The 26,526-nt window shown below is 48.5% G+C and overlaps 4 protein-coding genes across 5 annotated transcripts in view; 2 read left to right on the plus strand and 2 right to left on the minus strand.

Annotated features, from left to right (window-relative positions):
* The window catches only part of LOC133214028 (uncharacterized), a 153,978-nt gene that overhangs the window by 85,129 nt on the left and 42,323 nt on the right, over positions 1 to 26,526 (minus strand). The gene's annotated exons all lie outside the window — the stretch shown is intronic.
* Positions 1 to 26,526, plus strand: part of NSDHL (NAD(P) dependent steroid dehydrogenase-like) — a 90,473-nt gene that overhangs the window by 793 nt on the left and 63,154 nt on the right. The window lies entirely within an intron of this gene.
* On the plus strand, positions 182 to 24,821 carry LOC133214029 (exocyst complex component 1-like). Of its 2 annotated transcripts, none has more exons than XM_061356683.1 (18): positions 182 to 321; positions 2,296 to 2,497; positions 3,823 to 3,950; positions 7,252 to 7,411; positions 8,165 to 8,358; positions 11,482 to 11,709; positions 13,089 to 13,221; positions 13,869 to 13,978; positions 14,500 to 14,649; positions 14,939 to 15,032; positions 18,749 to 18,867; positions 19,067 to 19,171; positions 19,618 to 19,688; positions 20,219 to 20,459; positions 21,172 to 21,355; positions 22,120 to 22,319; positions 24,073 to 24,267; positions 24,373 to 24,821. In XM_061356683.1, exons 2-18 carry the CDS (start codon positions 2,374 to 2,376, stop codon positions 24,526 to 24,528), a joined length of 2,592 nt encoding a protein of 863 aa, XP_061212667.1. In that variant the 5' UTR covers positions 182 to 321; positions 2,296 to 2,373; the 3' UTR covers positions 24,529 to 24,821. The 2 variants fall into 2 exon arrangements, with proteins under 2 accessions (XP_061212667.1, XP_061212668.1); XM_061356684.1 differs by having other exon boundaries at positions 19,070 to 19,171.
* Positions 15,585 to 26,526, minus strand: part of LOC133214031 (potassium voltage-gated channel subfamily C member 1-like) — a 310,932-nt gene continuing 299,990 nt past the window's right edge. The window contains exon 4 of the transcript XR_009725964.1: positions 15,585 to 15,596. The gene's annotated coding sequence lies outside the window, so the exon portion shown is untranslated. The remainder of the gene's footprint in view (positions 15,597 to 26,526) is intronic.

The raw sequence follows: 26,526 nt of genomic DNA on the forward strand, positions 1-26,526 counted from the left end.
TCTAGCTAGAGGCTGAACCACAGCTGTTCTCTGCTCACCCCTTTGACTCTTAAACAGAACAAAGAGGAAACGGGGGGCAGTTTTACTTCGCTTTTAGCCAAACCCCACTCCATCCCCTCCTGCTCTGGTGCTGCACCTGATCTCTGCAGCGCCTGCACGAGGGATTTCCTGCCCTGACCTCAAGCTGGCTGCTCACAGTCTTCGCTCAGGTCCTTCAGGCTTCCTGTTTGTCACTTCAAGCCTTCATTTTACCAACAGTTTCCTGTTTGAAGGCTTCTTGCGACTGAAATCCTGCAATTGATCCTCAGCGAGACTCCTTTGGTAAAGTCTTTGAATGCTCTTCCTTTCACTAAGGCTCTGATCCTCGCTGGCAGCTGCCTGGATGGGTGATGGGCACCTCAGAAAGCTTCAGCAAGACTTCCCTGAGATCCTGACGTTTCACAGGTTGTCTCTAGAAGATGGGGGGGGGTTACTAGCTCCACTGCAGGCAGCTTTTCAATTACACTTGTGGGAAGTATTGTGCTTCCTGCATTAACTTCTCAGGGAGCTCTGAGCCCTCTATTACTTTGGCTTTCAATCATTTTCCTGTAGCTGTTGCTCAAGTGCTATTAGAAACGAATTAGTGGGTTCAAAAGCAAGAGCAGTGTAGATGGTCGGGACTCCAGGCTGCCATCCTGCCTCTGGAGGTGAATGCCATCAGGGACTGAAAAGCTGACAGGGATGGAGAAACCAAGATAACCCGGTGAGGAACTGCCCTCAAAGAGATGCTGCAGAGACAGAATCTTCTTAGCAGTAAATTTCTCTTCTTTATTTATGTTTTCTTGGTCACACACAGTTAAATATTAGTTTAACTAATTGCAGATGTGATTTCAAGCTCGTTACCTACATGGCTGTGCTGAAAGCCCCATCACCGCAGGGAGGGAGATGCTGAAGGTTTCATTTGCCTCTGCTCACTGCAGAGCAAGGAGTAAATTTCAATAACAATCCATCTCTATTTGCAAACATTCAAAGTGCCCCTTCTAAATGTTAGTATTTTCCTGCAGTCTGTGGTTTTATTTATCCCTAATTCTTACTAAAATACTTGCATTAAATGTTTCAGTCGTAGCCACTTTCTCATTTCCTCACCACTTACATCAAAGGCTCTACTGCAAACTGATGGGTGTTTAGACATGATGTACAGGGCATGAACTGCCATCTCCACCCTGATAGTGGTGTTTCTCTTACGCAGACACATCAGGAGTCTTTAGGTCTGGGTAGGAAGTTGTGTGAGAACTTTCCATAAAGAATACTGTGCTTTAAAAAGACCACTTTGTGACCAAGCGACATGTTCTTGCTAAAAACGCTGCTTCTACTATGGTGACTTAAACCCTTTCCTTCTTCTATTGGGTTGATCTGAATCAGTGTTTTAATACCTCAAGTTGTCTCATTCCAGCCTAGCACTGAGCTGAGCTTGTTGCCCTACCAAGAGGCTGCACTCGCCATCTTCCTTGCTCTGTGTGGACTGGACTCAGAGCAAGGAACGACATCCTAAAATGCTTTGAGCATTGCCTATGAGGAGGCAGCAAGGAGAGATCCTCTTCATTAGGTTGCTTTCTTTCCTCTTCTGTGAAGTGGAGGTCATGGTACTCTCACAAAATATGAAAGGATTAAAGCTGGATGCTGATGTTTCCTTTAATGACTTAGTCCTGCACATCACAGCCATTCTCAAGCTGTAGAGAAGCACGTCCAGGTACATAAGCCAAACGAGGGGGAGAAGAAGTTTGGGTTCATTTCCTCTTCACTCATCCTCTTAGCTATGAAACCAAAAGCTTGCACTGGCTGCAGAACTTGGCTGTGAGGGCACGCACATTTCCATGGGACACACGTATAACCAGAGACCACAAGCATAGCAAGCTGCAGGAAGGGCTCAGCCCCAGAAACTGAGACCACCCTTGGGCTTCCCTTTCCTTCTGTGTTATTCCCTTCTCAGGTTAATTAGCTGATTAGCTTGGAGCCAGGGAAGCTAAAAAGAGCAGGAGATAGGGGGTCTCCTTGGGAGTTTAGCTGTTTGCTCTTAATACTGATTTGCTAACGAGTCTGCAAGCATGTGAAACCTGTGAGGAAAGTTTGATTGTGGCCTTACTGGGCTGGATGCACTGGGCAGGAATTCGGACCCTTCTGACCTCTAATCTACAGCAGTTACTTAACCCTCATAGTATCTGCAAGACAACAGAGATAAACCACTGTGGGGGTGATTGATTTTAGTGGTGTGCCACTGCCTGCAGATCCCCTCTCCAGCCTGTCTGTGTTCCACAGGAGGTGCTGCGCATCCTGCAGTGACTACCAGCATCAGCAGGAGTCACACTTGGGTACCACTTGTGTTCAGGTCCCACCATGGCTTCTCTTTGGAGCTCGCGGGAGCAAGGCATGTTCCACTCGCAGAAAGAGAGGCTGCTGGAAACTGTTCGTGTCTGGAAGACAGAGAAGAGGAAGAAGATGTCCATTCTATGTGTTGTGGGTAAGAACCCCTGGGGGACTGGACAGCGGGTTTAGTTGCAAACTCAAGAAGGTTTCTTGCAGCTTTTGTCTGGTTTGGTCCCTGATGGCTCTTTTCCTCATCTGGGAGAAGAGGTAGGACACTACTGGAATGCTGTACTTAAAGATTAAATGAAGGAAATCTTTATCCGAAGAGAGGAGCTGTGCCATGTCACTGTAGTATGTCAAGAACCAGCAACAAAAGCACAAGTTCCCTCTTGAATGTTGGACGATCTTTAGCTGACTGGAGAGAGCTGAGGCCTTCCATCAATGTCAGGTTATTAATTTTCACCATTTACATCGAATCTGTCATTAGAGGTCAGCAACAAACCATTCTAACATGACGCAGCATTACAGCCTCATTCTGTCTCTCTGTAGCTTTGATGAGAATTTTAATGGTACTCAGACACTTCAGAATCTGATTTGATTAGGATCCAAAGTGCAAGTTGTTTGGGGAATTTTCCATCTCCTTTGGTCTATGCTTTTCTAGTTCCTCCATCACCCCTGAGAAACAGTTAGCAGGGATTTTTTTGGACAGACTTACAGGGGCAGAGACTTTCCTGCCTATGACCTTCTAGACAGCGTAGTCACCTACTGTAGGATTCATTTCTGCAGCCTTACCCATCATGTCTGACCTAAATGATGCACTTCAGCTTCCTTAGTCATCAGTGGAGGGCAGGAGAAATATCTCCAAGGGATGATGTAGCATATAAATAGCATCTAAAACACAAGAGTTACCCCTGGAACAGTCCGTGTCAGCTTTCTGGAGGTATCTAGCTCATATGGGAGATGACATAATAGCCAGAATGATGTACAGTGAGCACCTCCAGATTAACAAAGAGGTGACTGTAAGCGAATTGGAACTGGAACTGATTTTTCATGGGGTATGTTTGTGTAGGTATCACAGTGGGGTGGTTTTGGACCCCTTTGGGCCAGCAATATAGTATGCAACTCATAAGTCTTATTGCATTAGGATGACCTCTTCCCTTCACATTTGGATTTTGCTGAAGTATTTCTTGTGCCTTGTATAGAGCACAATGGTTTAAAACTCATTGAAATTACTGGGAATCCATCCATAGAATTCAAAGTGCTCTGGGTTAAATCCTGGAGAGGGCTTCCCATATGTAAATAGTCAGTGAAGAGACAAGTCAGTAGGAAACCTGCAGTATCTTTCCATACAGCCACAATGCAAAACCAGTGCCTGTGTGTCCCTCTGTACCTGCCTGCTCACACTGAGCTGTTGTTTACTGGGCTAACACTAATACTGTGGGTTGTTTCTGTTGGTTTTTTCCTGTCCCTCATCCTCAGTGAGCACCTTCAGCCCGATGCAGCTGTTTCTGGTGAAGGTCAAGGTAGATCGAGGAGAGCAGTACAAGGAAGCCTACAGGTGGCCTTTAGCAGAGCTGAAGCGGGTAGATGGCAAGACTCTGGATGAGGTAGGATCGATTTTCCTTCTGTGGCAAAGGGCTGAACTGATCTTGGGGTGGGAGAGATATGGTTATGAAGATAAGATGCCTCTGCCCAGGATGCTGAGGGTTTCCTTCCTCCTGCACCATCCCTCTCTAAGCTAGGAAATACCTGACCAGGGTGAGCAGTGGGGGGGTGACCACTGCCTGGACACAGCTTCCATCGACACTAGTGGGAAACTCCCAGTATTCCTCAGGCAAAGCACCTCCTGGAGCTCTGCAGCAGCCCTCAGAGGCTGGAGAGAAGGGGCTCAAAGCACTGCTCTTGTCAGGTCTCCAGCATTTGCAGAGCACATTGTCAGGCCCATCTGTCGATCCCTGTTGACAAAGCTTCTTGACAGACGTTTGCATGGGGTATTTACAGCTTAAATGGAGGCATCTACTGAAAGGATAATAGGGGGCTGGATTTAGGGTGAGGCTGTGCTTTTAGGGTGACATGAAGGGTTTTTGGGGAAAGAAAGCATGGACAAGACACTCTCTGGCTGCCGCTGGGGCTGGCAGAGCACCCTTAAAGTTGGTATAATTAGTTTTGTTATTAATGAGAATGTTCCAGGGACTCTGGCGAAGTGCCTGGGTTTGCACAAGCATAGAAATAAAAGAGGAAAAGAACAGCTTTTCTCTTCATCCAGGACAAATAAAGTACATCTGCACAGCCTCTCTGCAAGCAAAATCACAACTGCAGGTGTGCAGGGCATCTTGATGCTACGGGTAGAGCTGAACTGATATCTTGTTGTTTTACTTTGTCCTGTACACAAAGAAGGACAAGCTTTCATTCTGCCTGGCCTTTCTTCTGGCAGATAAGCCAGGCTACAAGTCTTATAAACTGCTTTGGCTCCTCCAGAGTCAGGATTAGAAGATGCCTCCAGGATTTGCAGTCCTTTCCCCCCATTTGCCATCCCATAAACTGGTCATACTCTGTCTTAAAGAGCTAGTGTACTTTTGACCCACCCTCCCTCCCTACAGGGATACAAATGGAGAACTTGGTTGTCCCAATGCCTAAAGGCTTTTAATGACTCCCATCCTGCAGTCCTGCCCGCATCATCCCTGTTTGTGCCTGTGCCATGGCTGTCCTGTAGGTTAGGCAGCTCTTCTCTTTTGCAGATACATTTTTAGACTGCAGCAACCTCCCTTGTTAAGCTTCCTTCTGGCAGGGTAAGCAGACTGATCTCCAGGCTCCTCTTCTGTATTCACTTCTCTTTCCCCTTCATCAGGCCTGGAGTCTTCTCCCTTGCCTCTTCCACTCTGAATTTGTCTTTCTTGAAGGCAGGCAGCCAAGATCGTCCATATAATTCCTAAAATATACTTAAAAGATATTCCTAAAAGGTCTTAGGCAGAAGCTCTTCCCTGTGAGGGTGCTGAGGCGCTGGCACAGGGTGCCCAGAGAAGCTGTGGCTGCCCCATCCCTGGCAGTGCTCAAGGCCGGGTTGGACACAGGGGCTTGGAGCAAGCTGCTCCAGTGGATTGTGTCCCTGCCTGTGGCAGGGGTTGGAGATGGGTGAGCTTTAAGGTCCCTTCCAAACCATTCTATGGAAATGGGGTCTACTCACCAGCTGGGGCTGCTGCACAAGGCCCCCAGGCAGAGGAGAGGCTGAAGCAGCAGGCAGTTGACATCTCTCAGGGTCCCACCATGGACACCTTACACAAGGCAAGCTCCCCAGTGCAACCCAGTCAGCGCAAACCCTCCCTGTTGGCTTGGCAGGTCCATGGCAATCAAACCAAGAGCTCTCCTGTGTTGCTTACCAGATAGTATTGCCTACAGCCAAACCCCATCTATTGAGTCAATATTCAGTGCACACAGCAAAGGCTTGGTCATCAGGTCTGCTTTGGTGCACTGGGAAGCCTTTGGTTCCCTGGCACCAGCAAAGTACTGACACTGCAAGCCCGGCAGTGCTTAAAGCCTCAGCTCCCTTGGCCAAACCAGTATTAATATTTATGAAGCGATTAACAGATGCCTCCCTGCCTTAATAGCTCCTCCTCAGACGTGCTATAAACCATGAGCACATAAATTCCTCCCCGGACATCACTGCTCTGTGCCGTTGCAGGGGCTGCTACCGAGCCTGCACAGCAATGCGGGGTGTGATGGATTGCCTTAGGGTGATTGGAAAGCAACCTTTAAAGTTCATAGGACTGCGTCCATCCTCATCAATGCTACGTCTGTTATGATGATCAGTATCAATAATTATAAGTGTGACTTTAAAGTTCTCCAGGAGACGAGATCAGGATGTGCTGCAGAGCTGCTGAGATGGTGCAGGGAGGAGTTTCTCTCTGTAGGATGTTCCTCATTCAACAACCTCCCTTATTATCTCCACCTGTGTGGCAAAAACAAAGTCTCTTGTGACTGGTTCCCCCCTCCATGAGACTCCATCCTTTGGGCATAGGTAGGTGTAGCAATATTGACATTTATAGAGATGAAAACAACATGGGGAATTCAAAAGATGCTTTTATTCCAGCCCATGCTCCTGTTAGCTCAGGTGACCTTTCCCTGCCAGGAAATGGGGCTGCTGGGAGATGTAACGTGAAGCATTGCAGGAGGATGGAAGTGAAGGTTTCAGGACTGAGCCTGTGGCAGGCTGTTTATGGGTTTTCTGGATGCTCCCAGTTCTTGAGTAAAGAGAGGTTTGAGGTTAAGGATGGATGAAGATTGCAGAGGGGAATGTCAGCAGAGGAAGGCAGGGTGCATGCTGCGCTTACCCCAAATGCTTAACTCCAGTTGATTGGAGCTTTCTCATTCAGCACCTTGTTATACTGCAGAGCTTATTGCCACAGGATGCTGTAGATGCCAACGCTATGAATAAGTTCAAAAAGCCATTAGAGGAAATCGGGGACAGGAGGTCCTTCAAGGGCTGTTAAACACAGGGCTGTGGATACAACCCCTGGAGCAGCGAGCTACCTGGAGCTGGCAGGGAATCCTGAAGGCAATGTAACTCTGAACTTGCCCTTTGCATCCTTTTCTCCCATGCATCTGCCACTGGCCACTGTCAAGATTCATCAGCGTTCATCCCCACAAGCTGCAGTAAAAAGTGAGGGAGCTGTATAACCTGAAAAGAACTCAGTGTGCTGGATCAGGACACTGGGACTGGTTGATCACTGGTCTGGCCCATTGTGGGTGTCCTGGTGTCCATGTCTAGGGTCAGAATTGCTGGGCATCCTTATACCGAGTGCTTTTATCATGCCTATGATTATTTGCCCAGTGCCATGAGCACACCTCTCTAATCCTACCCAGCTGCTCAGTGGTGTCTAATTGTTGTGGTAATGAACTGTTGACATCTAGGCAAGCCTGGATTTTGATCTGCACTTGAATAAGGTTTACAAGTGGACCACCAGCAGCATAGACGAGAAGAAAACATTTATCAGATGCTTGTGGAAACTGAGCCACCGATACCTGGCTGGCTCTATCGCCTTTGAGAATGTCCCCTCCTGTGCAGCAGAAGGTAATTAGTTTCCTTGTCACAGGGTTTGGGTTTTTTGCATCATCACTATCATATATGGGAATTGAATACATTTAATGTCAGTGGGGATGATGGGGGAGGCTGAGGTGGGTACCAGTGAGCGGGAAGCCCGAGGATCCATATTTTGTGTATCTGGAGGCACAGCCACCTGATTTATCCATCCCTTGCCATGGAGAGACAGTGCTAGGCTGGGAAGACAAATAGGTGGACAATTTATCTTATCTCTAGAGATGGTATCTGTGGTGTGGAATGGGGAAGGTGAGCAGTAAAGTGTTGGTAATGTCAGGCTGGGGGAGACTGGCTGCCTGCCTGGTGACATTCCCCACACAAGAAATACGGATAGAAATGGATGTAAGAATGTATTTTACTCTACAACACACGACTGTCAGTGTATTTGATCAGAAGAAGCCTGTTCATCTCTGAAATTTGTCTCAGCTTTGTATAAGGAACACATCAACATGCCCCAGTGCACAGTCCTAGAGGGGTGAGCAAGTAAAAACACAGTCAGAGCTCAGATTACATTCCAAATGTCCATTTTATCCCTCGTACAAAGCTGACCCTCTATCCCACGCACATCTTTCTCTGCTTCATGCCATAAGCTTACTCAAACTGACAGCAAACTGAGACCACTGGATTCGTGTCACTTGGTCTCAATGGAGCTAATATTAGCAAGGCTAATAAAATGACATAGATAGAAAGCTTTGGCCATCTCCCCATCTCCTCCTGCCCATGCAGGGAGACAAAGGCCCCCGAAAGCCCAGAAGGACCCTGCAGAGCCTGAGAGCCAAGAGGAGCTCAGTATGTACCAGGAGATGACACCGAAGGAAGCTGCTGATGTGTTGAAGCTGATGGAGGAGTATGAGCCCCTCGTGAACAACTCTGTGGCCTTTGCAGAGCAGCTGAGCAATGACCTCCATGTGCTGGATGAGGTAAGGGGGGGACCAAGGGCTGTGACTCAACCAAAAAGCCTTAACCTCATCTGGATAGGAAGGATAAAGGCTGTTGAGTAGGGAAGGAGAGGATGAAAGTGATGTAAAAAGTGGGGGGGGTGATGAAGAGCAGACAGGGTGGTCTGATAGATAGGGATGTCTGGAAAGAAAGGAAAGGGTCAGCAATGATCCCTACAGAAGGAAAAGCAGCAATTAGAGAGAAAGAAAAGAGAAGGAAATGAAACAGAGCTGGAAAAGGATAAAAAGTCAAAGCTAAACCATAGCAGAGAAGGCACACATCATTTCCAGGCTGGAGAGCTTAATTTACCTTATTAGAGTTGCTATATTTTATGCATTTCTGCAGAGGATAACCTGATTCTTTGAGTGCCGGAGCAAGATAATGAGCTAGCTGCTTTGAGCATTTATCTTAAGCTAATATATCTGCTATTAGGATTTTATGGGCAGGTAACTAAAGAACAAAGGGGTAAAAGGAAGCCAAAGGGAATATCCTAAACCATAAAAGAACCCCAAACCCCCTAAATCCAACCTCCTTTACCTCCAGTATTTGCTGTGTTCCCAATCTGTATTTATATATTAGTTGCTACACTTGGAATCTTAGTAGTTAATCTGGAGAACCAGACTCCTGAGGTCTGCTCCTGCTTGCTCCTGGCAAGTCATACAGACACTTTGCAACTGTTCCCAGCTGTAAAATACTCAATACGAGCAACTAATGAATCTCTATTAAACTATTTGAGATGAAAGGCACTGCCGAATACATTATTTTAATGCCCTCTAATGAATAAATGTCACTTATTGCTAATACAGATTAATTAATGAGATGTTTCTATTTCTAAGGTTTAATCTGTGATATTAAGTGTTATTAATACCAGCAGGTTAGACTAGTGTGTGCATATATTCACATGGTTTTCCACACATCCCAGGGATGACACCTTGTCCTCCTCTTCCAACACTAATCACCCTCTGTTAACCCATCCCTTCTGGGGATGGCAAACACTGCACTGGCAGCAAGGAAGCGCTTATCCATTTCAGAGGGAGGGAGGCCACCAGCTCTGATTTCCACATTGGTATTCCTGCATCCCTGCAGGATCCCGGCACCCACTGAAGCACAAGCAGCTCTGTGCTGCTGGCAGCAGGGCAGTTATTACCCTTTCCCATGCGGTGGTTCTCTGGAGAGCCCTTTCCCCCAGTGCCATCGGTGATGCTTTGCTCCAGGCACCCCCCATGGGTCTGTTCAGCCCTAACAAGACAATCTGAAGGTGCAGCAGTGACAGGCTCATGGCTGTGGCTTAGGAACAGTTAATAAAACAGGGAGCTGGGGCCAGATCCCCGTGTACAGCTGGAAAGCAGCAGTTCTGGAGCAGAGTGGTTTGCTCCCTTCCAGCTCCCTCTCACCAGCCTGTGTTGGCCGGTTGGAGCACACACTTACCAGCATTGGTGCTTTTGGAGATGAGTACCTGTGTGCGCTAGCAAACCCTGCTTCAAATCTGAACCCTGAGCCTGCTGGCAAGTGAACCTGAGCCTGCTCTGGCATCACTGGGCTCCCTGTGAAAGCTGCATCACTTTGCAGTGCTGTAGTTTCATCTCTATGCTTCAACAGAGATGCCTTGCTGTGTTTGCTGTGATATCAGGCTTTCCTACACAATTCCTTCAGCCTTGCCAGGTGCTTTGTGAATCTGCCTGCATCTGAAGCCACTCCCCACAGTCCTTTCTCCCACACTTTCCTAGGACAGCACTGTGTTTGCCACTCAGGAGAGTGGAACTGATGCTCTGCAGTGACACCAAGCCTACCTGGTCCACATATGCATTGCAGTGACTCTTGCGCATTTCACAAGCACCTTAGCACTGCTCCAGCATTTTATCCTGCACCTTCAGAGCTGGAGCTACAGCTCATCTTTATCCCAACAGCAATGTAGGTAGATCTTGAAGAAGAGAAGATCCTTAACATGGGGGTTGTAGGTGTCCAGCATCTACTGTGCTTTCAGCACACTCCTAATTCTGAGCACAGGCTCAGTCCAAGCCACAGTTGACAAGACTTTGCTTTTCTTCCTCTGACCATGTCCCACCAGCAAGCTGAGCATAGGCTATACTGGGGGGTGCAGATGCTTCTGCTGTTGCTCTTCATTTAATGAAAAAGGCATCAGATAATTGAAATATCAGAAAAGACAAACTTCTTTAATAGCTTTATTAATGGAGAGAAAAATGGCAGTCTGGAAGCCTCCCAGGCCTGTGTCTATTGATTGTTTCCTTTGATGCCTTGCGTGGTTCACAGGCTTTGAAAACGATACAATTAACATTTGGAAGCAGTTAATCTCTAGTGCAGCTTGTCAGCAGCCATTAACACGCTGATCTATCCCCACCACCCGTCAAAACAAATGCCTGAGACCTCCCTAGGCAAATTGTGCCTTCGGTTCCTGTATTAGAGACATCTATATGTGTGTCTCATGCATGATTTCACTGTTTATTAATCCCCTGCCAGAGCAGCTCAGCTGGGTAGCACCCTGGCAGCAGTGGCTATGCTCGGAGCGATGCTAAACATGCTGTGACAGGCGCTTGGCATGGCCATGGTCTGCATCAAAGTGTTAGAGCCAGGCAGGAATGGCCAGTGCCTCAAAGCCAGCATGTTTCCCTACAAGTATTGTGGGATGGATACCCAGGTCCTCAGGGGACTTCACCAGTTGTGGGGATTGAGGTTTGGAGACTCCATGTAGTGTCCACCTAGGGATTTCCTAGTGGTGCAGAAGCCAGCAGGGCTTGGTACCCTCTCCCAACCTGCAAAGACTGATTTACACAGCAGCTCCACAGTAACCTCATTGCTGTGGCAGATGAAAGCCCCCCTGAGTGTTCACCTTGCTCAGGGAAGGGTTTTGCCCTGCCGCAGCACTTGGGACCTGCAGATGGTTGCTGATGTAGAGTTTAGCCAAGTGCAAAGACATTGACATTGTGCATGTAGGACACTTGATGCAATTATAGCGGTATCTTGCATGTTATAATGAGAGGGTCTCTGATTTGATTTGGGAGGGTGAACATCAGGCTATTTGCCTCTCAGTGGTGGTGCCCAGTCGCTGCTACAGTGCTGAAGGCCTCTGTTTCTCCGTTTCACAGGCAAACCTTAGAGCCATTATCTCTTCTGAGAAGCAGGTGACACAGCTGATGAGCAACATTGATGAGGCACTGTCAGAGGTGGCCAGAGTGGAGGAGACCTTGCAGATCTACGATGAGTTACTGGGAAGTGTGAAACAGCAGATGGACCACATCCATCGGGAAAACTCACTGCTACATCGCATCGTTTCCAACCAGACGAGGCTGATGGATGAGATCCTCTTCCTCACGGTAGGTGGGTTCACAAAGACATAAACCTTCAGCCTGTTGAATCCATTGGGAAAAACTTCCAGTGAGCCTCAAACACTCTGAAAACTACTCTCTGTCTGCAAAGGATGCTGAGCTTCTCTGATCTAGAAATGAGGGACTTTGTTGTCTTGATAATGTAAGGATGGCCATGCAGCTGGGATGGACCAGCAGCAGATATGATGTGCAGTACCCTCACTGTGGTCCAGGGCTGTAAGAAGGGTCTCTGAAAGATTAGCCTCAAATGATGCAATGACAAAGACCTTCCAGATGCAGCTGTGCAACCTTCTGCTTGGGATGCTGCAGTCCACCTTTCACTGTCAGCTTAGGGATCTTCTTCCCGAGAGGCTGCTGCAGCAGTGCTTTCAGCCTTGCACCCAAAGCATTGAGATGCTCCCAGCTTTGGAACTCCAGGCATGTCTGGATTGTGGGGTTTCCTGTGGGAAACAGTGGTCACTGAGGGCTTTTGTCCTCCCCTTACTTGGTAGCTTTCAGTTTCTATTTTTGTCCTAGGGAAATCCAGCTCTCATTAGCAGATGATCAGTAGTCAATGCAACAGCCAAAAATCATTACCCACAAATGGAAACACGGCACTTAACCAGCAATCAGAGCCTGAGTGTGCAACACTCACCCCTGGGAATGTTGGGTGGATCCTGAAGAAAACTGTACATCTGCCATGGGGGAACCATTGGGGGATGTTTGTCCACAGACCTTGTTCCTTCTCTTCCCACTTAATAGGACTTTCCCCATTCCTTTTCTCTCTTCTTTCCCTCCACTCTTGAAGGTAGCTTCACTGTTAGGCCAAAGTCTGCCATCAGCTGTGGACTCTGTGCACATCAGCCTGTCTCAGCATCCAGAGAAGCTTTGCTCTGCAGCTCTTGCCAGAGACACTGGTGCAGGGGACAGCGCAGCTGGTGGAAAGACTCTTGATGAGCTCTGGGAATGTGGGAAAGCAGATTATTTGCAAACATAACATACCATAAATGCAAGAAGCGTGCTGTAATAGCACGGCTAATCCTCACTTCCACTGCTGACAGTGACCTCTCTGCCATTGACCTTTTCTTTCCTGAGCAGCTCAAGCTGCAGTTTCCGTCGCTTTTGCTTTCTCCTCCCCTCCACTTTGTTGGCAGTAGGATCCCAGAGGTCTCAGAGTTTGGAAACTCAAGCTGATGTTTGCCAGGGCTTCCATGGCCACCACTGCAGTTGTTACTGTGCAGACCTTTGCTTTTGGTGGGGACAGAGCAGCATGGACACATGCAGCCTGGCATCACTTGGCTATTTCAAGCCAGCACCTTCCGGATGGGATGAGAAGGGATGAGAAGCTGGCTGTGCTTGTACCTGTTCTCCTCTGGCTTTGTTTTCAGACCCACCTCAACCTCAGCAGGGAACACTGTGATGCTCTGAGCCAGGCAGACCTTTCCAGCCCCAGCAGGGTGAAAGCCTGCATTGCTGCAGCAGAGGCTTTATCTCTCTGCATGAACACCCAGATCCATCCTGGTGAGTAGAGAGCTGAGATTCCTGTCTGCAGGCAGCAGAGCCACTGGCTCATCCACAACCTGTGCTGCATACATAGCACCATTCCCTGCTGTCCAGCCTCTGCAGGGGCCCTGTCCTGAGCTGGAGGGGATGTAGCCAGGAATTAGCATCCAAGCACTGCAAGCACCTCCCTCTAGACTCAGGCACTGGCTGGTGCAGTAAACATTACAGCTGAGGCAAACTTATGGCAAGATCTCTACAATTTCCTCTAAACTCCCCATTCAACCTGGCTTTGAGCACTTCCAAGGATGGGGCAGCCACAGCTTCACTGGGCACCCTGTGCCTTGAGCATGGAAAAAGCAATCATTCATTGTAGCAGCATCCACTGTGAGTGGTGTTGGAGACCTGCTGGTGCACAGGGACTTCATCCTGGCATTAAACCCCATGTATTGAAAAGAGACTGGGTGTTTGTCCTTGCCCATGGTTGGACTGGTGGATGCTTTGCTTAGCACAAGAGCAAATCTTTTCCCCTTTCTTAGCTTTTGGGCAGTAGTACTTATCCCAAAACTTCCTCCTTGAAGACCTGTCTTATTTGCCAGTGTGCTGAGTGACGTTGGTCTGCAGCCACAACCACTCATGCTGCTCAATACCTTCTTTTTCCCCTTAAGGTTATCGGAAGCTGCAGTCTGTGGCTGAGCAGCTGATCATGTTTGAAACGCTCAAGCAGAACTTCGAGAGCTCTTTCATCAGTCACATTACAAACATCTTCGAGCTCCAGGTGAGCTTCACTCCTCACATGGCAGCTCATAATTCTGGGAGAGCTGAATGTTCTGGTGGAATACCACCAGTGGTGTAGGGGATGAAACCATCCCAGAGATGGGACTCCAGGAGCCTCCTCAAAGAGGTTGTTTCACATAACTTCAAGCACTGACACTGGGAAGCGATCTCCATCCATGGGGATTCTCAGACCTTGACTGGACACATCCCTTAGCAAGCTGCTCCATCAGGACCTGCTCTGAACCTCTCGAACTCTCATCTCACCTACATGACTCTGAGTCTGTGGGTGCCAAGTCCCAGCACTGCCAGACCCTTGGCATTCCTCTGGGCACAGAATTGTTCCCAGGGTATAGGATTAAATCTAGAGTTAAAAGTGACCATGGATGCTCTGCTTCACCCTTTGAATTTGCTTCTTAAACGTATTCAGAACTGTAAATTCAGGGTGATTATAAAGCAAATACTTTACAGAGCTTTCCAAGGCTATGCTCTATTTCACTCCTACTGCTGTTTCTGTTGCTTCAGGGCAATGCTCAGGTCCCTGCTCTTGCTCAGCCCATTGACAAGCCATCTGCACCAAGCCATGCACTCCACCATGAGGAACTGGTGCCCTACACCCCGCTCATGGCCTGGCTGAGGAATGCAAACCCAGTTCTGTTCTGTGATCTCCCCAAGGTATGGCTGGAATCCTGAACCATTATCGCATACCATCCACAGGGAACAGATTAGTCAAAGTGGTTAATTCATGACGGAAGCTTGGTTTCACCTAACCCAGGCAACCCACAAGCTTCCTGCATCTGACCCTTCTAGGAGAGTGTCAGGCTAACTTGTGCGCATGAGGTTGGACCTCTTCTTGACAGAAAGCAGTCTGGGACTCGGTGGGAGACATTGTGTTGGAAGGAAAGGTCTGAAATGCTGAAATTTGGTCTTTTTGCTTTCACTTGGTCATTTCTCTACTTCCCAGGTCTATGCCCAGAACCTCAGCAGACTCTATGACCGGGAAATCAAAGCCTTTTTTGAACAAGCCGAAACCTCCTTGTTAGGAAGAAGAAAAGGAAGTGAGTGATTTTCAAATACAACCTTTACACTGCTGAGCAGTGATTTGTTTGCAAGTAGGGAATCATCCCCTATTGCAGGTTTCTCCCCAGGTTTTTGTGCTATGAATTTACTTCCTCCTCCATGGACTGGCTCTACGATTGGCAGCCTATGACGAAGCCCACTCTGCTTTACACCAGGCAGTATTTGTGAGAGCATTGGCTCTGTGGGTTACCCAGTTTTGTTTAGCTGCTTCTCCAAGCTGTAGCTTTTATCCACTTTCCCTTTGTAGGACTTGGAAATGATGCGATAGCTGTAAAAAAGGGGGACATGGGACTGCTTGGCTAATGCCTTGTCCATGTTTCATGCAGGCAGAGCTGGTCACAGACTCCTCATACACTCTGTTTCCCAAGTCTGTCCCTGGAGACATGAGTGTATTCATAGTAGTATTTGTGAGAGCAGAATGATTTCATAGTGAGCCGACTGTGGGGCTGTGTTGTCCCAAGGTGATCATTTCAACTGAAACCACTGCATCTGACTCAAAATATTCCAGTCAGGTGTTTCTGAAGATAAAAAGAGAAACTGATCTGTCTCCTCTGGAAGTTTTTTACTGCAGAAGTCATATTTTCCTTCAGCAAAACAAAGCACTGTAATGGAAAGTTCCATGCCAGCTTGGCCCAACTTGAATGTCAAAAACCACTTTGCACGGTGTGTTTAGTCTATCATAGCATTCTCCTGGCTTCTTCCAGATCTGCACCTACTTCATCACTGGTGTCTAGATCCTGGAGCCAGAGACTGAAGCCTAGGGAAGGACGCTGATGGCTGAAGGATCCCAGGGAAGGGTTCTGCCTTTCTGCACTTGCAGCAATGATTGTACATCCCTCACCCAGCTAACCCACTGCCCTGATATTCACCCGTCCTTTGGCTTCTGGGGTGAAGACCATGCCATTCTTGTGGGGTATGAGGGGTGGTTAGGGAGTCCCATTCATGGGCATCTGGAGGGAGCTACCCTGAATCTCACCAGGCTGCACGATCAGACCATTGCAGGCAATTTCCATTTCTGTAGCCTTCCAGGGCCCTCTCCCACAGTTTCAGAGTTGTCAGAAAGGGCAGGGTGACTATGTGGGTGTCATGCTGTCCTCTCCTCCCTCACCACACAGCTCCTGCATTCAGTGCAGCAGAGAGGTTGCCTCACCAGACACATTGGGTAAAAAAAATAGTCAAAAGATAACGTTCTTCTCCCACCCGCCTCTCTCCATTCCTGGACACAGCTTTTCCTGGGAAAACGTGCTCTTTCTTACTTAAAACTTGGAGCTCCCGATAAGAGGTAATGAACACACTGGCAGCAAGCCTGGGGAATTAGCAGTGGGGAAGCAAGCGCCAATATGTGATTTATAAGATAATGTGATCAAGCAGCATTTCCTGAAGAACGGTGATTGCTTCTATTTAAACAGAAGGAAATAACAAAGATTACGGGTAGGATAAAGAGGTGCTGGTTCCTCTTTGCAAAGTGACTGATGGGCTCCAAGCAAGGGACTTGAATTCTGCTGGGTGATAGGAAATAGAAGCACACAAGTTTGTCTCCTCAGCACAGCTGGGTCTGCTCAGAAAGCTGTTAAAATGGGGGGCATTGCAAGGGGAGAGAAATGCTCTTAAAGAGGCCCTTGATGAAAACAGCCTTGTTGAATAAAGAGAAAGATAGAGTAGGGCATGTGTTGCAGCCAGGTTTGCCTGATCCCCTTTTGTAACTGCTAAACCAGTGGACTCCTTCCAGTGCTTTGTCTATCTTTAATGCCTATGTGAGCCTCGTGAAATGGGAGTAATTAAAATCCCAGGAGAGAATTCAGTGTCCGTGAAATCCATTGCAGCGGTAGGAGGACACCTTGATGGCTACACGCCTGTTGCTGCACTGCCATAAATCACCCAGAGGTGTCTGCGCCTTGCTGGGCTTTCTCCCATGGACATGGGATGAGGTGAGATGAGAGCTTTGCTGGTGCTGGGATGTGCTGGCACCGTGCTTTGCTCCCTGGGGTGAGCTCTGGGACAGGTAGGAAACTCCAGGCTTGGTTGAGGATGCTCAGCCCCAAGGCACCTTCCCCAAGGCTTGTGATGTTATCAGATTATGTTTGTCTGCCCACCTCTGGGACCCTGGGGACAAAGCAGAAGGGAGAGCATCCCATCTCCTTCTGCACCTCCTCCCTTTGGAAGCTGACTTCTTTGTGGTTCAAGGACCTACTGCAGGGTCAGCAGCATCCTGGCAATGCAGGCACATGTCCTTTTGCAGAAGGAGCTGTGCAGCAATGGGCACTGATGCGATCCTGGTCACCCCCAGCTCCTGGGGACCTTCAGAGACTCCATCTGGAATATTTTCCTGCAGAACAGGCAGTTCTCAGGCTGTCTGTGCAGGTCTGGCTTTGATGAAGTTCTGCGGAAGCCTCATCCAAGGTCTTTCCCCACGTTTGAGCTGCTCTGTGGCTCATTGGGGTGAGTGGCTGCATGGATAACAGCCCAGGCTGCGAGGCCACTCGCCTGATAACATCCCTCATCCCCACTTTGAAATATCCCAGGCTCGCTCTCCCTGCCTCTTTTTCTCCTGATCACCTTCGCAGTGAGTTCCGAGGGTTGATTCCCTGCCCTCATAAAGGATTATTTATGTCCACTGCTTCTAAATACATCACCTGATGATTTATTACCTTCAGTATGATGAGTTTCAAAGGCAAACCCCAGGCTGTGTTTAGTTAATCATGAGCCAATAATTAAGTCTTTTCTCCTCATTTTCCCATTCCCTTTTCCACACTAACATATATAGGCTCATGGAATTCTTTCCTATTTCCTGGTTTTGCCACTTCCCAGGACATGAAATTATCATCACCCAGTGCAGAAAGGTGGGAAAGAGATGATGAAGCAGCTCATTAGTTTTCTCTGTGGTTTTAACAAGGCTGAGGTCGCAAGCAGGTCTTTCTGTCATCCCTCATCCCATTCAGCATGTAGGGCATCTGACAAATCCTTGCCAAAGGTAAAACCCTTTGGAAAGGAGGTAGTGGCTCACATAAAGGTATTTTGGATGTTATGAGGAATGGAGTACTGGCCCGACTCACGCTGGACCTCTGTAAGGGGAATGATGCCAGTTTTTAGAATGAATTAGAAAATAATGGATGTTTCCCCACTGACTTCTTTCAGCGAGTGTAATAGTATTTTTTAATGCACATTTCAATCAGCTTTTCCACTTCAGCTAAGCAGCCAGTGAAAACACTATGGAAAAAACCTGGTAATGTTTGAGAAGTGCACTCATTTCCAGGTGAGTGTTTCTCAGTTTAAAAGGCTATTTCTTGAGGAAAGCCAGCCCTCTTCCCTGCCTGGATGTTATTTCATAGCCATTTACCATCAAAACTAAGCAACAAACATTTTTCCTGAAGCTCTTGCAGGCATTGCTGCTGATTTATGTTCTTATCATCTAAGATGTTTAACTCCCCAGTCCTCCAGAGTTAGGCCTAAGCAAAGGGCTAAGCATCACGGACAGTGAAAGAAAAAGAACTGATGAAAAAGAGAGAAACAGATGTGAAGGGAGATAAAAAGCCAAGAGCAAAACTTTCTTCCCCCCTATATTTGATTCCGACAGGTAAAGGCCAATTCACGCATAAGATCAGACATAAAAGAGACATTTAGATCTGTTAAAATGATCAAAGGAGATGGAAAGGGCAGAAGGGATGGAGATGTCTCACCACCTACTGATATGCAGGTCTTCAGGAAAGCTTAGAGAAGCCGATGGCGATGGGGAGCAGGCAGCAGTTCCGATGGAGTCTCCCTGGGAGCAGAGAGGGGCAGGAGCACACATCGGACAAAGGAAACATCATCATGGTAAGGAACTGAGGTTTTCTAAAGGGCTCGGTGCTGTAACCTATCCCACAGTCCTCCCTCCAGTGCTGTGTACTTGGAGCAGAAGCAGAGATGCTCTGTTGATCTGGCTTAGATGTCACATCAGGCAGACATAGACATCTACTCCAGGGTCCTCAGTGTGCGCTACAAGGGTTTTCTAACATGCCCAATGGTTTCTAAGCAGATACTGGAGCAGGTACTGAGAGAGCTGCAACCCATTTGCACCACAGAGCAGCAGTTCATTGAGAAATTCTTCCAGCTAAGCCATGATGCTGCAGACCTGGAGGTAAGTGTGAGGATTGTGTCCTCTCCAGTCCCATTAGCCATTAGCCAGTCCTTCCTCGAGCTTGTCACAGCAGGCAGAGGGGGTGGCTGCCTACCTCTATCAGATACCTGAGCTCTTGCCCTCTCGTGGTGTCAGTAGTGGAGAAGCTTAAGGCTCCTGATCATACAATCATTTAGGTTGGAAAAACCTGTTCCAATGTTTGATAGCTCTTTTGGAGGACAAGTTTTTCATGGTATCCAATCTAAACTTCCCTTGGTGCACCCTGAGGCCATCTCTTGTCCCAGTTGAACATGACTGACAGCTCCAGCAAAATCACAGAACCTCTAAGCATCAAACACAGGACTCCAATATGGGGCAGCAGAAATGAAACCCAATGAAACCCAGCTTTCCTCTCTGAGGGGGGGAAGACAAATCATGATTGATTCCCATTCCATTCCTTTTTCCAGACGTCTGCCACTAAGGGAGAAAAGAGCACTGCATCTCCTGAGGACCCTCCATGCACCAAGCCCCGGAGCCAGTACGTGGGTGATGAGATAGTCTGGAGTGTCCTGCAGGGACAGCCAGAGGAACTGATGGAGGGATATTTCCTTCTTGACCATCCTGATGTCTGCTAAGTGGCCTCAGATTTGGACCCTGGGCCAGAGTCATAGCTGGGCACACAGAAAGGCTGAGCAGAGCCTGCTGGTCCTGCCTCTCTGCAGCAGCTCTGCTGCAGGGGGATCAGAAAGCAAGGCTTGTGTTTCATGGAAATCATGATCAGTTTTATTTCCTTATTAGCAATGTCATAAAGTGAAAATATATTATGGAATAGAAGCCTTATAAAAATGGCAGCATAAAAACACTGGAATTATTCATTTGCCTGCAAAACAGGGACATCTCAGTGTCCTCCTGCAAGCAAGGACAGTGAAGAGTTAATGACCCAAGCATCAATAGCCTCCTCTGTGACACAGAAGGCTTCCAGTTCTTCCTTTTGCTTTGCCCTTGCCTCTGCAGCTGGCCACAGGGCCAGTGCCCTCTCCATTTAATTGCTTACCTTTTGTTTTCCAGGCTAGAAGAACCTACAACCCGGCTGCTGAGCGAGATCTTCAGTTGCCTGGAACCAGAGCTGAGGGGGTTTTTAGACATCTGCAATAAGATTCACCCATTTGGCTGCTTGCAAGTCCTGGTTAGCTTGAATGACTCCATCTTTGAGATGTGGGACTCTTCCTCAGCTCTCCCCTCATCTTTCCTCAACACCATCCTGGGCAATATGCTGCTCCTGGCCAAGAACAGCTTCAACAAGTGCATTGTGAGTATCAGTAGGAGTAATCCCAAGTAGATCTGGGGGATGTTTGACCCCTCCAGAATCTTCCAAACTTCTAACATGACTGAAAGCAATGCTGGTTTATGTGAGGCAGGGATCTTGCTCTTCTGGTTTTGGGAGGACTAGAGCCCCATTGCATCACAGACTTGTGTCTGAGGGAGGTGGGACAAACCTAAGGACCATCTGCACCTCATCTTACAAGGGTGTTCGAAGCAAAGGGTTTCCCTCATATAGAGCGCCAGGAGGCTGTGGGAGTGAGGACAGCATGTCAGATGGCTGGAGACAAGCTCTCCATCAGAACTGGCCAGGGAACCTGGCCCCGAGCCCGCTGAGGTCAAGGGAAGCCACATGTTGACATCAAACTGTGCCTGTGCCAAGACCCGGAGGAGCAAATCTGCTCATAAACAAGCCTGAGAAGTGCAAGAAGGGGCAGTGATGAAAACCTCTGCCCTAGGAGCTGTGGGTGTCTGGATTGAGCGATTGCAGCACTGTGTCTAAGCAAAGATCTACACAGCCTGGGAGATCAGGTACATCAGGTCCAGGAGAGCAGCATTCACAGCTGCACATCCAGCCTCAAAGAGGCTCATGTATCTCCCCATAGGAAACACTGTAAATGGAGAAAGTCCGGGCTGTGTCTCTGAAATGAGGCTGGGGCCACACTAGATCTGACAGTGCCATGTCTTTGTGCTGTTCCCAGGGGACCTTGTGCAAAGAGATTGAGGAGACAAGGATGCCCAGCAAGCTGAAGGGTGGGATCCTGCCCTCCGTGAGCCGCTTCGAGGAGTTTGTGACCTTCTCAGAGGAGGTGTTCAGGACAGCTCAGCGGAGAGGGGAGCTGGACAAAGCACACCTCAGGCTGGCCAGCAGTGTCTTCAGCAGCAGTGAGTACACTGGTGGCTGGATGCGTAGAATGGTTTGCACTGGAAGGGACCTTAAAGCTCATCCAGTTCCAACCCCCTGCCATGGGCAGGGACACCTTCCACTAGAGCAGCTTGCTCCAAGCCCCTGTGTCCAACCTGGCCTTGAACACTGCCAGGGATGGGGCAGCCACAGCTTCTCTGGGCACCCTGTGCCAGCACCTCACCGGGAAGAGCTTCTACCTAAGATCTAATGTATAGCTGCAGCTTCAGGAGCTACCAGCAATCAACTGAGCAGGGTATGTGCAGGCCGCCAGCCTCCTGGGGACTGCATGGAGCTGAAATTGCCTTCACTTGGGAGCAGCAGACACCTTCAGTGTGGCATGCCAGTTGCATGACATCTGATGCACAAGGATGGTCCCAGCTGTGACAGGGCTGAAGCATGTGCTTAGCTTTGAAATTAATGTCAGCCTCTCCTTTCCCACTATGTAGGAGCTCCTCCCTGCAGATCACACTGCTCTTCTTACAAGCTCAGAGGTCTTGGGAGCAGCAGCAACAGCCAAAGAACAACTTCCCTCAAAACTCCTAGGTGTATTGGTAGGCAGAGAAGGGCTGGGAGATGAAGGCAGGCAGCTGCTCCAGGAGACCTTAGTGCAGCTTCCAGTACCTAAAGGGATCTGACAAGAAAGCTGGAGGGGGGCTTTCTATAAGAGCAAGCAGTGATGGGACAAGGGGGAGTGTCTTTAAATTGATAGAGGGGAGATTGAGATTTAATCCTTTCTTTTAAGTCAATAGCCTGTCCTCAGCAAACCTGAAGGTGAACACAGATATGGTGATGATGGAAAATTTCCACCACATTCATTGCTTCCTGTGCCAAAAGATGATCCACTGCCTGGAGGACAAGAAGATAGAAGCCAAACAAAGATACAGCGAGCACATGAAGAAATACGTCATCACATACCTGGGCCAGCCACTGGAGAAGCTCAACGTGAGTACAGGGTAAAATGGGTCTCAAAGGGCACTTCCCAAAGTTATGAATTAACTGGTGTCCAGATCACCCTTCCCCAGATCCACTCTGGGATTATGTTAGCTCGTTATAACTTGCTCAATGCTTCCACACCTCCTCTGACCACTTAGTGCTGGGTTTCCATCACAACCCCAGCAATAACAGGGCTCAGCAGCATCAGGTGCTACCAGTCCTGCATCCAAGCAGCAGCATAAGGACTTGCTCAGACCCTACTCCCACTTGCGTGCCTGCATCTGATAGTTTCCTCTCGCACAGCTGCCTGGGCTAATCAGTCTAACACAGTTTCACACTTCCCAAGAGGCTGCTTTGTTAGCGGAGCTCAGAGCATCTGGCTTTGCTAACTCAAACAGACATCCCCTTCTTCCTAGAGATGATGGCTGCTCCCAAGACCCCTCCTTGCTCCGCTCCTTCTCTCTTCTCACTGGCGTAAGATGTCCCAGAGACTGAGATCAGCTTGAATTATTTATAGGGCCTGTTACTTTCAATTTGTTTCCAGGCTTTGCTGTCAAACATCTTGTAGGTTCGACTGTAAGATCAGCTCTGTGTCTCATGCTACCTGCAGCCCTGCTATGTTAATGGCTTCAAATCCTTCCTCTGTGAGGGAAAGTAGCATTTCATTGCTCACAACAAAGCAAAGCAAGCAACATACAAGGATACTTGGATTGTATACAAGTATGATACAAGTACAGCCTTCCAATACTTAAAGCTCGCACAGGGTGCCCAGAGAAGCTGTGGCTGCCCCATCCCTGGCAGTGTTCGAGGCCAGGTTGGACACAGGGGCTTGGAGCAACCTGCTCTAGTGGAAGGTGTCCCTGCCCGTGGCAGGGGTTGGAACTGGAGGAGCTTTAAGGCCCCTTCCAAGCCAAACTAGAAACTTACCGAGGTGCACAGCAGGATGAGACAACCATCAGAAAATGCAAAAAGGAAGGTTCCAGATGGATAGAAGGCAGGAATGACTGGAAGGGTAATAGAGCACTGAAACACTCTGCCCAGAGAGGTTGCACAGTTTCTATCCTCAAAGGTTTTTAAAACCTACCTTGAGAAGTGCCCCCAGGTCTCCTCCTTCGAATCCACTGTTGAAGCTGCTTTGAGCAGAGAGGTTGCACTAGAGACCTCCTGTGGCCCCTTCCAGCCTGATAGATTCTGTGCCCGAAAAGCTCATGCAGGAAGATGTTTGTCAGCATTGAGCTTCCCCTGGAGCTGCACTGCTCCTGGCACTTCCCTGAAAGCTAGCTGAGGTCTGTATCCTTAGGGATTGGCATAGCCTTGAGCTCGCAAGCAACAGCCATCCCTGGGGTGTGATGTGCTCCTCGCTGTAGAACAGCCTGTCCTGCTTTCACACAATATCCTGGAGGAACGAAGAGAAACTGAGTTTTGCTTTAGACTTCAGCAGACTCTGGAATTCCCCAGACCCCCATGTGGCTCCAAGCGCTTTGTAGTGAGCAAAGCTCTACGAAGCACAAAGGAACACAAGTGATTTTCCCGGCAGTCCCGTTGCTCCATGGTGCTGCAGCCCTTAGAGATGCTGCTTGCTGAGCAGGGAGAGAACTGGTGAAGTTCCCTATGCTCTGCTTTTCAGGAGGGCAAACAGCCTCCAGTGCCCCATTTCCACTTAATTAGACATGGAAAGCGAACTGAAACAGTCAGATTTCAGCCCCGATGCAGGGATCCACCTTAGGGCAGCTCACCAGTGAATGTGTCCTTGTTGTTCCAGAACTTCTTTGAAGGGGTGAAAGCCCGTGTGGCTCAAGGTGTGAAGGAAGAAGAGGTCAGCTTCCAACTGGCCTATAGCAAGCAGGAACTGAGGAAGGTCATTGACAAATACCCTGGCAAGGAAGTGAAAAGAGCCCTTGAGACCCTCTATAGAAAAATCCACAAGGATCTCTCCCCTGAGGAAAACCTTTTGCCGGTAACTGGAGTGTGGTCTATGTGTGATGCTGTGATGTTTTGGGGGTTGATGACCACAGTGCATTTATAGCTGTCACAGGGTGATGAAGGGTCTGCTTTTCCCTAGGTGGTATGGCACGCTATGGAGCAGGAGCTCATACATCAGTACCAAGAGTTTGAGGAACTGATCCAGCGCTGTTACACAGGGTCAGGGATTGCCATGGACTTCACCGTGGAGGACTTGCTGAGCTACTTCAGCTCCATCACTCTGTCCAGCATGTAGAGGGAGCCTCCTCCAGATGTCTGCTGGGAGCAGCTCAGGAACCCTTGTTTGCAGCTACACCTTCAATGACCTAAGCACAAAACCCTTCCCAAGCTGAAGTGTGATATATGGGGCTCCCACCCTGAACTTAACACCAGGGCACCTCCTATTTGTCAGTCTTTGGCTCAACCTCCCTTGGGGAGGTGGAGTTCTCAGACCCAAACTGCAGCTTCCAGCTCCAAGAAACCATCATGAAGTTAGTGAAGGAACATCCCGAACCTCAGATTATGGCCAAAGCAAGTGCCAGCCCTGCATCTCTTACTGCAGCTGAACACTGAAAAGCATCTTCTCTCCAGGAACTATCCCCTTTCTATCTGTGCTTCGATTTCACAGCAAACCTGTAATAAAACAGGAGGCTTACAACACTCCAAGACACCCAGATGCATGTAGTGTAATATATATCCAGGTATCAGAACATGCACCATTGCTCCATCAGCTCTTCATCAGAGACAGATGGAAATTCAGAGTTATTAATATAAGAAGGTTTACTGTTTTTAGCTAAGAGAGGGTTTACTTGCATGTAAACCGTAGCAAATGCTTCAGTTCTACAGATCTAAACTGGTCTCTCAGGGAGCTGCCCCTTCTTACCTCATTTTCTGCTGATGCATCTATAGCAACATCACAGCTTAGAATCACAGAATAGTTAGGGTTGGAAAGGGCCTTAAGATCATCAAGTTCCAACCCCCTGCCATGGGCAGGGACACCTCGCTCTAAACCAGGGCACCCAAGGCTCTGTCCAACCTGGCCTTGAACACCACCAGGGATGGAGCATTCACAACCTCCCTGGGCAACCCATTCCAGTGCCTCACCACCCTCACAGTAAAGAACTTCCTTATATCCAATCTAAACCTCTCCTCTTTCAATTTGAGCCCGTTACCCCTTGTCCTGTCACTACAGTCCCTGATGAAGAGTCCCTCCCCAGCATCCCTATAGGCCCCCTTCAGATACTGGAAGGCTGCTATGAGGTCTCCACGGAGCCTTCTCTTCTCCAGGCTGAACAGCCCCAACTTTCTCAGCTTGCTAACGTATTTTTCTGCTTTAAAACATGGCTACTTTTCGTGTGATGACAACCATGGGGCTAATGCTGCCCATTGTAACTTTCTCTTTAAAACCCCCAAAGATCCTGAACCCTGGTTCAGTGCAAAATACCGAACAGGTCCATAATGATGACACCAGGTTAAGGACCAGAATATCAGCCTACAAACTGATGTCCAGAGCTGCAGGGCCATTGGCCAGGTAGAGGCACAGCTAGGCCCAGACTAGAGAGCAACACCCCTACCCCAAAGCTCAGGCAAGGAGTGAAAGCCCCCAGGAAGAGTTTAAATATGCTCCAGGACCCATGGATGTATGTTGGAGCCTCCAGGTGATGCTAATCAGGGCTATTAAGGCCAATTAGTGCCCTCAAAGCCCTGTTAGGTTATACCTCTGGGAAGAACTTTGGGAGCATTAGTAAAGAGAAGGTTTTAGTGTTTTTCCCAAGAAGGTGAGTTTTGGGAGGCCCACCTGCTGCCATCCCCAATGTGTGGCTGTTGAACCCCTTGATCTGGAGTGGGCATGGCAGAAGAAATCACCTCCTGCATGTCTTGCAATGGACTACTCATTCCTCCAAAGCCGACTATGCAGACAGCTTGAGGGCTTCCAAAGCTCCATTTGATTTTTGACAGATTTGGGTTTTGTAAAGGAGAATAGAGTCTGTAACTCTGGCACAGGCCAGGGAGCCCCTTTGGACGTGTCTGTTTGCAGGGTCCAAAAAGGTGCCCAAAGCTGTGCGCATCACCCTGAGGCTGCTTTTCTATTGCTCATTGCTGCATACTGGCTGTTAGCTCAGTACCTACAACCTGTACATCTTTTACTAGTGGGAGCTTGCTCCCAGGGCAGCAAGTGCCTCACAGGGGGATAAAACCTCAGCATGATGCGAGGAAATAATCTTGGGGGCAAAGAGGTGAAAAGGCACAGGGG

This window comes from Neopsephotus bourkii, unplaced genomic scaffold (assembly GCF_033783945.1).
Source record: "Neopsephotus bourkii isolate Nb327-2 ecotype Australia unplaced genomic scaffold, CSIRO-AGI_Nbou_v1 NB_867, whole genome shotgun sequence".
NCBI lineage: Eukaryota > Metazoa > Chordata > Aves > Psittaciformes > Psittacidae > Neopsephotus > Neopsephotus bourkii.